This window comes from Agrilus planipennis, unplaced genomic scaffold (assembly GCF_000699045.2).
Source record: "Agrilus planipennis isolate EAB-ADULT unplaced genomic scaffold, Apla_2.0 scaffold58, whole genome shotgun sequence".
NCBI classification, from domain to species: Eukaryota; Metazoa; Arthropoda; class Insecta; order Coleoptera; family Buprestidae; genus Agrilus; species Agrilus planipennis.
The window spans coordinates 919,259-930,784 of NW_020438916.1; the positions used below are offsets into that span (position 1 = coordinate 919,259).

General features: G+C 32.4%; 1 protein-coding gene and 1 long non-coding RNA gene across 4 annotated transcripts in view; one reads left to right on the forward strand and one right to left on the reverse strand.

Moving 5' to 3' along the window:
- Window positions 1–11,526, forward strand: part of LOC108739198 — a 97,445-nt gene that overhangs the window by 56,475 nt on the left and 29,444 nt on the right. For all 3 annotated transcript variants that reach the window (XM_025973642.1, XM_025973643.1, XM_025973641.1), the window contains 2 exons: window positions 2,650–2,737; window positions 4,135–4,220. In XM_025973642.1, the coding sequence (XP_025829427.1) occupies window positions 2,650–2,737; window positions 4,135–4,220 (174 nt within the window). The remainder of the gene's footprint in view (window positions 1–2,649; window positions 2,738–4,134; window positions 4,221–11,526) is intronic.
- Window positions 4,274–11,526, reverse strand: part of LOC112904199 — a 51,408-nt gene continuing 44,155 nt past the window's right edge. The window contains exon 3 of the long non-coding RNA XR_003230949.1: window positions 4,274–4,499. This is a non-coding gene — a long non-coding RNA (uncharacterized LOC112904199). The remainder of the gene's footprint in view (window positions 4,500–11,526) is intronic.

Sequence of the window (11,526 nt, forward strand, 5' to 3'; positions counted from 1 at the left end):
CGGCGATTTTGCTCTATTATGTGAATGTGAACCTACCGCCGTTTAAATAATTTAATAATACATGCGCCACTGAATAAATTAAAGTTGCTCGTAAACTTGGACGTTCTAATATTCATGACAATGCATTCTTTCCAGCATTGGCTTGTGGACGTGACGTTGCAGCAACAAATGCAAATACGCATCTCATAAAGTAAAGGGGGTTGATTTGAAAATGAAATTCCAGTCGCATCAGTTGAGATAAAGTTCGCGGTTTTAGGTAGAATTTATACTTGACGTCTCGTGCAAAACGTGATAGGCGTTCGTAACACACAAATCAGTCCAGCAGTTTCTTTTAAACGCCAGAAGTCTTGTAAATTAGGGATCTTATCACCATTTGCATTTTTAAACGAAAAATGTTTTTAGAAGGTATTAATTTTTCAGAAAAATTCTTTTTAGATATTTATCGAAAGTTAATCGAAAATTAGTTCAAACTTGCGTTTTTTCGTATTTTAAAATTCAGGTTTCTCCAGTTAGAACCTCATCAATTAAAAAACGGAAATAATTCTACCTTTGACATTTCACACAATCCTTTTGTGTGCTGACTTCTGCTGATCAAGATGGCTTGCGCTTCAACGGTATTCTCTTTCGTTTGAATTATCACGGGTTTCGATTTGTTGACTGCAAGCTTTGGAAGCTTTCACAGTAATTCGAAAATTCCCATGTGACACGTGATAATAAATCAAAAAGTATTATCTGCTAACCTCTACGGTTGCTCCTTTCCTCGTAGAACGTAAAAAAGGGAAGCACAAACGCTTTGTCTTTGTTTGGGAATGCTTTCAGGTAAACTCAGGTAAAAGTTTAGTTGTTTTCGACAGGGATATAACGCACCTACCTACACAGGCAAACATATTTACATATGTCAAAATAAATCATCATTGTTTTATGGTAATATAAAGTTTAAACGATTTAGATCGTACTTGATACATTTTACCTATGCTTTAGTAGAAACTCGATAAATAAATCAGAGTTTGACAATATAATATTATATTGAAATATCCGAAAATAAAAATGACTTCATACATCATCATGTACCATCAGTGGGGTCCATTTCGCGCCTTCGTCCATTTGGCTTTAACTTTTTAAGATTCTACTGTATTAATTTCATTGTAACAACAAATATTTGTCGTATGAGAAACCTTTGTTAATTTTTGGGAATCCCCTGCTTTGTATCAGAGCTTAAAGAATCAACGGGCTTATGATGTTGAAGCCTATCTGAATTTTTGAAATCACAAAAGGCCGATAATAGGCTCGGAGGTATGGAAACTGATTAAAGATAAACAGCGCTCTGTAATAATGCTGCTACTTGTGAAATAGCCGGAATCGATCAGAAAATTGGTATGAATATTTAATGAGCTTCAAAATCTCTTACAATACGTCAATCAAATTAATTCCAGCTAATATCTTATTCAATAAATATGCATTAGGGATAGTTCTTGTTTAGTAGAACAAACAGAATAGCTCAAAACCCCAACGCCAAAACACGACACTGTAGTTGTCCGAAGCACTTTTCGGTAACAAAGTTACCTTCTTCAGGGACTGAAGTAAACCAGTTTACTTCTCTACACATATACGAGAAATATTTTATCGACAACTTTGGTTCAAGGGTTTTTCCGAATATTAGCTGCCATAATAAAAGTGAAAAATAGTTAGGGTACTGAAGCAGCTAAAATCGCGTCTATTCGTCTTCTGATTGTCTGCGAATATGGGGAGAACTTTTCACGTGAATCGTTCGTCTTTAGGTAAAATTGTCAGAGATCATTAATTAAAAGGGAATAAACGCTTGGGGGAATCCCGCATACGGCTCTGCTTTGATAAATGCAGTTTCGTCAAACTTGAAGAGTGAACAGTAGGCCTTTTATTACAAGATATGTTTACATGTTTAAAATCTGTGACAAATTTAGTAGAAAATAACGGAAAATTAAACAGTTATAGGGAAATTTTACCGATTAATTTGCAGTTGCTTTAATAGTTTCGTTTTCACTCCAAAATGGAAATCCCGATTTTCCTTTTCCGGTGAGGTCTGAATTTGGCGCCATATTGCTTAGAAGATACAAGACGTCAAAAACAGGTTTGCTGAAAATAATTCCGCTGCAGATACGTTAAAAGTAGTTATCAATAATATTCACAAGAATTTTTTTTTATAAAAAAGGTTTTGTACATATTTTCTCTAGAATGGAGTCTCGCCGACATCTTATTCTGATAGCGAGAACATGACGCAGATGCCTCCATTTCAAAAAAGGATTTCTGAAAGCCTGTTTTTGACGCCTTCTTCACAATATGACGCCGGACACAAACTTTGCCGGAAGTAAGCCGCTTTTTCGGTAATATTTCTGAATGGAACCTTTTTTTGGCTTCCTGACGAGTAGGTTAAGAGAAAAATCTCGGAAACTGTACCGAACCAAAAAAATTGTCTTATATCAAAATAAATATTACACGTAATGGAAAAATCAATGCATTTGTTATTGAGTAATTTATATTTATACTTAATAATGTATATGGTGTTGTTTCTGGAGCGTCATGTACTCTATTTGTAAATATTCAGTGAATTTCTTATCTAACATGTGCTTAAAAAATATTAATATTTATAAAATGACATTTTTTTATTTACAGAGCGTTTCCATCCTTGTGGTTCTAATCTATAGTTGGAGAATTGGTGTAAACGCAAAAAAATACACCCTCTTAGAAGACGTTTATTATGGTAAGCGTTCTTAACTTTTTCCTATGACTCTCCCCCCACCCCCCGGCGCAAAATGACGTCTAAATTTTGCATTGTTTTATTTGATGCATCTATTACCTTCCTTTCTTTTCACAAGTTTAGGGATTGAATATTAAATTATCCTTCAATGGCTTGGTTAAGTATATAAGAAAAATATGTTTTCCTTGATATCTTAACACATTATGAACGTAATGAACGTGTTATGTCAGGCACGTCCACCGCTTATTTAAAAATCCTTTTAAATCCTACAACCATTATACAAACTCATTATTATAAGGTCGTCAGTCCTAAGACGGGTTGGACATGCACCTCCAAATCCTTCCTACCCTGAACTAATCTTCGCATTTCCCTAAAACTAGAACATCCTACATCATTAACTATTTGCGAACAGTAACCTAATCTAGGTCTACCTCTACTCCTCTTAACTACTGTTTCTACCTCTAATATGAATCTGACTTGACCTTTATGTCTGAGGTGTCCTATCAACCTATTTCGCCTACTTTTTTATACAAACAAAGTATCTATTAATGGGTGATATAAAATGCCCATTTCTTGATTAAACATTTGTGTGATGGAAGCTACAACTGCGTCAAAGCTTTTAATTTCCATGTTTTAAATTTCAAAGAAAACAGCTACTTTGAGGCAGTAGCTAAGTTTGTTCATTAAAATCTTTTCTTAGGGCTTTAGGTTCTTAATAAATTATTTTCATTTGTTTGTTTGTTTGTTTGTTGTAAGTACATATAACAACTGAAAGTTCATTTCAAACCCAAAGTTATCTTCAATGACCTGTTTCTTACCTTCATAAAATTCCTCGATAATGTATTCCAATTCAAAAGGGCGTAAAATTAAGAAAGGTTGGTACAAGTACGAACAAGTAACAGTAAACACAAAATGATGACGACGTTTCGTTGGCTTGGTTTGACAATTACTTTGAAACACCAATCAATACAATATTATATACAGTCAAAAGCATTAATAAGTGTTTCCATGATTGATGTTTACCTGAAGAGGTTGGCAAACCAAGCCAACGAAACATCGCCCACATCTTGTGTTCATTATACCTGTTCACTGATGAACTGAAGATTCGTCAAAATCTCATCTCATATTTACACATTTTTGAGAGCATAAGCGAGAATTCGTTCAACATATTTGCATGAATATATAATCAAATACTTATTTAAAAAAATTTAAAATTAAGTGTATTCATTTTTGCATGAATATAAAATCAGAATATTCTATTCTTAAATTTCAGACCAATGCGTCTTTTAGAGTAAATGAACTGCTTTTTGAATGATTTACAGAACTGGGAGCTTACGTAATAAAATAGCTATTACATGTTTAAAAAAAGACTTTGAAATTTATTTGGTCTTATTTTTCAGGAGTACAAGTTGCCTATCTTACAATTATCAGCACACAGCTGTTTACGATAGCCCTAAGTATAATTCTTATAATTGGCATAATAAAGGTAAGTCATTTTAACTTTAATTAATGTGAATTTAATTAGCGTACACCCAAAAAATGTAAACATATCCGTTATTGGACTATAGACAATGCTGTCATTTTTGCTGTGGTCGGCCATTATACTTTTTTCATTGTTGACGTATTGTTGCTGTGGTCGGCCATTACACTTTATCCATTGTTGCTGTCGTCGGCCATTATACTTTTTTGATTGTTGCTGTCGTCGGCCATTATGCTTTTTTGATTGTTGACATGTTACTGTCGGCCATTATAAATTGTAAATTGCCTGCGAAGTTCAAATAATATTTTTTATTACAGAGGTATGTCAGCATACACAGGTGTACAGATAAAGATGAATAAAATTCGATTTCTCATTTATTTATCGCTCGTACCTTGGGAAGATTCTTTTGTGCTACGGAATGTCTTTATTGGGTTTCTATCGAAATTTTTCGTTCTTTCATTTTTATCGAAACTGCCTTTAAATACGATAATAATAATATTATTATACCTACCGAAATCCCTCTTCTTTAATTAAAAAATAAGTTTGAAATATCAGTTCTTTATAATTAACATACTTCAGGAAAACATAAACCTACTCAAAACCATCTACTCATTGAAATTGAAATACCGTTTTAGTTAGTAAAATAATATATTCTATATTAAGGCATCTTAGTAATAATGATTAGCCAATTTAAAATATTATTCTCATTCTACTCATCTGATTCTTCTGCGCACCTATAATTATGTTGCTATCCGAACAAAGAAAGCTACAATAAGGGCAGAAAAAGGCAATGGATTTTTCCAGTTGATTAAAGTAGCGAAATATAAATTGATTTTCTAATTACAAACGTGCAGCGTTTCACACTAATTTAATTACTAGAAGTTGGTGAAAGCAGTAAATTCAGTACCTTCAGGACATTCGATAATTTACCGTATAGCGTATTAATTAAAATAAACTAGATATTATATGCGTTATGCCTAACAAAGTGTCTCTATTGTGGCCTATTTGTTATGCATCTGCATATTTATAACATAAACGTAATTACAGGATAATAATTGGTAAAATTACTTAATTGGCGTTTGTACAGCAGGGAACTACATTTTCTGCAATAGGTACACTTTAAATATAATTTGAAAGGAATATTCGTAGTTATACTTAGTAATTTTTTAGATATGGATTTCTATTATATCTATCCTTTAAACTGTCAAAAAGACAAGTATCATCTAATTGATTTATTAAAAATTAAATCTACTTTATTTGTTTTGTATAAGGAATATTTTTCTTCTGCCAATTCTATATTTCTTTATTTATGGTGCTTTATCTAATTTATATCAAGAAGTCTTATTTTCAACACCTCCGTGGGTCACGTTTTCTAACAAAATACATAGTTTTCATCTTGTCCTTATTCAATCAACAGATATATCGTAAATATCCGAATGGGCCCTTTTATTTTTATTTCGTATTATTGACGAACCGAGGAAGAAAAAGAAACGTAAAAACGAAGTTTACTTTTCTTTATTAGTAAAAGAAAAAAATATTTAAGTTATTATTAATGTAGCATGGAAACTTATAAGTTTTCTAGCTGTTACTTTCAAAGAGCTGGGATATAAAAGTAACAATAGACAAAGGTTTACGCCTAGATGAACATGAAAATTTGTAACATTCGTAATAAATTGTTGAAAATGAGAACGAAAAATTGGTGTTTCACACGATGGTTAGGAGCTACCTAATATTAATATTTCCAAAAGCCGGTGTCAACTTTTTACCGACGTTTTGCAAACGTTTTATTATCAGAACTTCGACACCATTAATTTAAAATTAATCAGATACTAAATTATTGAAACTTAAGTCTTTAAAAACTACGCATTATATTGTTAAGCAATGTTTAACAAAGTTTCCGTTTTATGCTATAAAAGGTAGTGAAATAATTAGGTACTATTTACCCTCCAACTACCTTCAAGACGCAATACTAGGATGTCATTAAAAAATAAAAAATAAATTTTACACTTAAACGTCTTACAAGATTCTCGAGCCGTCTTTCCAAAAATAAAAAGCATTTTCGCAGAACTGTCATGATAAAAAAATCGACCGTACCAGTAAAAATTGAGTTAAGAAAGTAAAAAGGCAAAGAAATTTTAACGCTTTCTTGTGGAAAACCAATTACAAATCTTTGTATCCTAAATTGAAGAAAATAAGACTTGATAAAAGCGAAACTGATACCTATCGCATCAGTACATTTTTCTAAAAGATCCTGAAAGATTCCAATTTCAAAAAGATCGATTGGTTCTTTTATAGTGATGAGAAAACAAAACAAGACGAAGACCTATACGAAACCGGTGATGATATAGGATTTTTATTTGCTTATTCAGCCTTCGTCTCGATCTTGTTTAAATAGTTCTAGTTTTGGTCTTGGTTTTGCCTCTTAATTCAATCTGATACTTACATTTATTTGAATAATTTTTTTATTTTCTATTTATCGACACAATAACAAATTGTCTTAAATGCTAAAATTTTCTGCCATACATGACGTTCAGAGAAAATAGTGCCGATAATTGTGAGAGTTATCAAAACTCCAGAACTTGCCCTTCCTCTAACGCATAAATTAATCTTTGACTATTCGAGATTAACAATAATCTATTCAAGGTTTATAACAGCTCTTGTTATTCTGTTTCTGCTTCTAATATGCCTCTAGCCCTTTATGTCTGGGAAAGTCTTGCCTATTTCTATTGATTCCCACACTTCTATTTCAAATAACAAAACTTTTGTATTTATTACGATCACCTTCTATTTACTTTTTGTCTTTCAGCCTACGTCTATCAAAGGCAGATGTAAAGTTTCAAAACTACTTACGAACAAAATTTCAAAGTTTGTCTTTTGACACAAATTATTTTTGAAACTAAGTAGAATATTCATTAACGGTTTAAATTACTTTTTGGAAAATGTTATCACATTCTAACTACTTTCCAATTTAGAATAATTACCATCTTCCAATAGAAAATAGAGACCATCTTCAAAACTTTGCCGATAAGTAAGTACAAAGTTATAAAATACCAAATACAAACATCATCCTCTAATTGTATACCCTAAGAGGTGGAATATTTCTTCAAATTTAAATGAGGTCGCTTGAGGGGTAATTTATTCAATAGAAAACAAATTATTAAAATCGATATACAATCGGTAACAAAATCGCGTAATATACCACATACTTCCCACAGAACCAAACTAATTGTACCGGAAAACGTAAGAAGAAAACGTGTCCGGTTTTCTCTTTGGAATCGTAAGATATGAATTAACTTATTCTATAAATTTTTATATAAATAGTTGCTAATTTTGACTATAGCAGTTAACACCTAGCGCGGGTAGTCTGATAACGTAAACTACCACCGTACGACTGCGCGCGCAACTTCCGTTGCCTGCTAAATTTAACTCTTGATTATGCAAAAGAACTAGAACTTTAAAAGTAAATAGAATTTTTTTAATAGTTTACGTTTTATTTGATGTAACAGATGACGATATTCAAAAGAAAGAATCATAAAATCCTTTATTTGTATTATATTATGAGAAAGGTATTAGGTGTTTGTTTTTTGTTAGGCCCAAGACCCCAGTCTACTTTACGTATCTACCATTTCTCTTTAATGACAAATTGTTCTGACAGTTGCTCCTGTTAGTTCTCAATCCTAAAGGAAAATGATTTGAGAAATAGAATAATCAAATTGAACTGCGAAAAGTGCTGAATAAAAGATGCGGTAGACGAGAACCGGTCAAGAAGACTACTAACGCTTTGCAATTCCGATCAGCCCTTGAAGAAAATCTTTTGTAACAGGCTACGGGCCTAAAACTCGAGAATAAATTGAATTGGGGAGGCCTCTCCATGAGAAAAATAGTGAATGAAATTATTAGCAAATTCAAAAGAAACTTTAGTATTCGGGGACTGTAAATAAAAACGAAATAACATTTATTGTCTGAAATCACTAGAATGATTACTTTTTTTGTATCAAAACGCAAGTCTGTCTAGGAGACACCAACCGACGTATGTTGTAAAATTTGTTCTATCATTAAGAACCCCGAAGAAGAAGAATAAAAGAGACTGTAGTAAGTAAGTGAACAAACCTAATTATCACAAACAACTTGGAAAAAAATGGACACGTGTTTTAGCCACACGAATTGCGGGCATTATCTCACGTTGATAATGCCTTCACTTAATGTGAGCAACAAACGTATCCGTTTTCTCAATATTTTTTGCGATAATTAAGGGTGAGTCTCTTTGGGGTTATATTACTTAGGGAATATTCAAATATCCACTGCATCATCGTATATTTTAGATAAGATAAATTTAAAAAGCATTTCACATTTATTATTTGCCGGTAATATAATATGATAAAATAGATAAATTTAATATTGTCATTCGGCGATTTTTAATTTTAAGAAATTCCAATTGAACGACAACATCCTGGATATTTAAAGTAGGTCCTTTAGTTAGAGTTAGGTAATTCGATAATAATTTATCTTGAGTACCCTAGACAAAAATTTTCAGTCTTTCTCGAGTCTCTCAGAGTCTTTCAGTCTTTCAGCGTCTCTGAGAGCGTCTCTCACAGTCGTTCACAGACTCTCAGTTATTGCCTAGGTGTTTTTATAAATCTCTCACAGTCTCAGTATGAGAGACTCGAACGATGAAATTGTTAACTCAATGATTCGAGTTTCTCACATAGAGACTGAAAGAATAAAACTGAAAAATTGAGAGACTCGAGTCTCTCGTAGAAAGACTGGGATCTCTGAAATATGTAGAACTTAGAAAATTTTAACCGTGTCTATCGAGACACCACGTTTTGAGAGATTCGGGTCTCTCGTTCAGATTCGAGTCTTTCGTTTAGAGGCTGGATACGAAACGAGAATCTCTCTATGAGCGACTCGAGTCTCTCGTTCAGAGACGCTAAACAGTTTTTTTGATAGTCTCTCTCAGCGACACCACAGAGACTCGATGAGAGACTGAACATTTTTATCTTGGGTAGAGACAGTTATAGAAAACTACATTCCTGCAGCCCACCTACTATGGATTCATAGATCATTATTATATAGTGATATGATACAGTATACTAATTGACTGATTTATTAATGTAGGAGAATAAGTATCTAAAAAATATTTTAAAAAATTCTGATTAATCTTAATTTTGTGTGATACATACATTCATTTTTCAAGGATTTCGATATGGTTGGTTATTGTAGGGACTTACTCAATTAAAATCTGGTGCGTTATCAATGTTAAAAGAAATTAATTTGTGAGTAATCTCTCATTCAAAAACTATTAAATGTATATAATTTACAGAGAGAAAGAGCGAGTTTGTTGCTTTAAGCTTAAAATCCGTTTGATCTTGACAAAAACTTCAACACTTGTTATTGTACACGTACGATCTCTCAAACACTTTGTTGTTCCTTTGTAGGGGGATATGATTCGAGTTTTGTTACATTTATGTTTTGACTTTATTCCTTTTTCACAATAGAAAAGACGACAACCCAACTTAAAAACGAGTAGAAATAAAAAAGAGAGACATTTATGTTCAATTATATTAACGGGTTTGTGAAGTAACTGGAAGTTTTATGCAGATTTGGGGCACACATTTGTCAAAACTTTTGATAATAATTCATCAACATCATGAAGCATCTCCACTCGTTTTGATTGTTCAGGTTCAAGATAGTTGTTAGCGAGCACCTTAAATATATATATACGAATACAAATGATTCCTGATATTTCCAAGGAATTATGTCTTATCACCAACAAAGTCATTAGTTAGAAGACTGGCCTAACACGAAAAACCACTCCACTTTCCATAATAATCTTCGAAAAACTGGAACATTCCTTATATCCAAAAATTTAAGAAACATAATCTAATCTGCAAGTAAATCATCCTCTGCCACCTTTTAGTCCTGTTTATGTCTCTTTAAAATGTTCCTATCTAGCCGTTTATGTTCCAAAGGATCCTCTCTTTATTTACTTCTCAATTCCCTTATATACCTCTACATATACCTAGTGTCCTCTATTCTCCCAGTATTTCTAAGATTTCCTCATTTTACACCAAATTTCCAATTGTTTTTCCCTGAACTCGCCGTCCATAGCGGCGCGCCAAACATATATCGTACTTTTAATACATGTTATCTTCTCTTTGATTCCTGTTTTTGAGTACCGTAATGTAATAGCATCGTCTAAAACAATGAAGCACGAATTCTACCGTGAAATATAACCCAGCAGTTTATGCATTAGACTTGCACTGCTAATGACATTAAGCAGATGTAACAGTGAGCAAACTGCTGAAGCTATAAATCATCTTTATTGTCGTTATGCCTGACGATGTTGCTTGTTGTAAACAATATATCTGAGACACAAAGCAACAAAGCAACTCTACCGATTATGATTCCTGCCAGTGAGTGATTTGTCGATGTTCGTTTACTACTTTTGCCCATTGTTTGACGACTATGTCTCGCTTATTTTGTAGTAATTTATTATAATTCCCAGTGTGATTATCTCCCTCCCTGCTTTCAGATTTTGGATTAGACATTCCATAAATAAATTACGAAATTCTGTTGTCGGAGATGGATTTATTTATGGCATTTGTCTTCAAGCAATTCAGATCAACTACTTAGAGGCTAATCCTCAAAATGATTAGATATTTTTATTTTATAAAAACAATTTGCCAATAAAAAGTATTTTTAGATGTATTTGTACATAATATCCATAAATTCTTATTTAGGTAATTTGGTACTTACATCTAAATTATTATTTCAAAACTGCAAGCTAACACCTATTGGGTCAGTCGGTCAATTAACGACTGTTTAAATAGCGGAATCAATAATAATCAATAGAGTTGAATCAAAGATCACGAGAAAGCAAGCAGGGTGATGAGGTGGTTACCTTCTCCTAATGTATAATAAGCTAGGATAATATTATATTATTATTTCGCTCTTGAAACTAACAATAATTATTTAAGACTAAAGAATCTAAAATCATTTTTTTTATAATCTGTTTCCTTCATATCTAACAGACAATCGTAGTGTTAGTCTTAAATTTCGTTTACAACTTTTCATCATTTTACGAATTGACTTACAAACGAAAGTCTGACCAGCCGTATTATCTTCAACATTAAAACTTCTACATCGTCCAGAATGTATTATTGATTTGCGATTTATTTTTGCATGTTCGGATCATTCCAAGCAAGGACATGCAATAAAAGTTGGAGAAATCTTCTCAGTAATAGGTATCGAAATAAATATACAGGGACGAATTAAGAAATATTCGTAAATAATATGGAAAAAATAATTC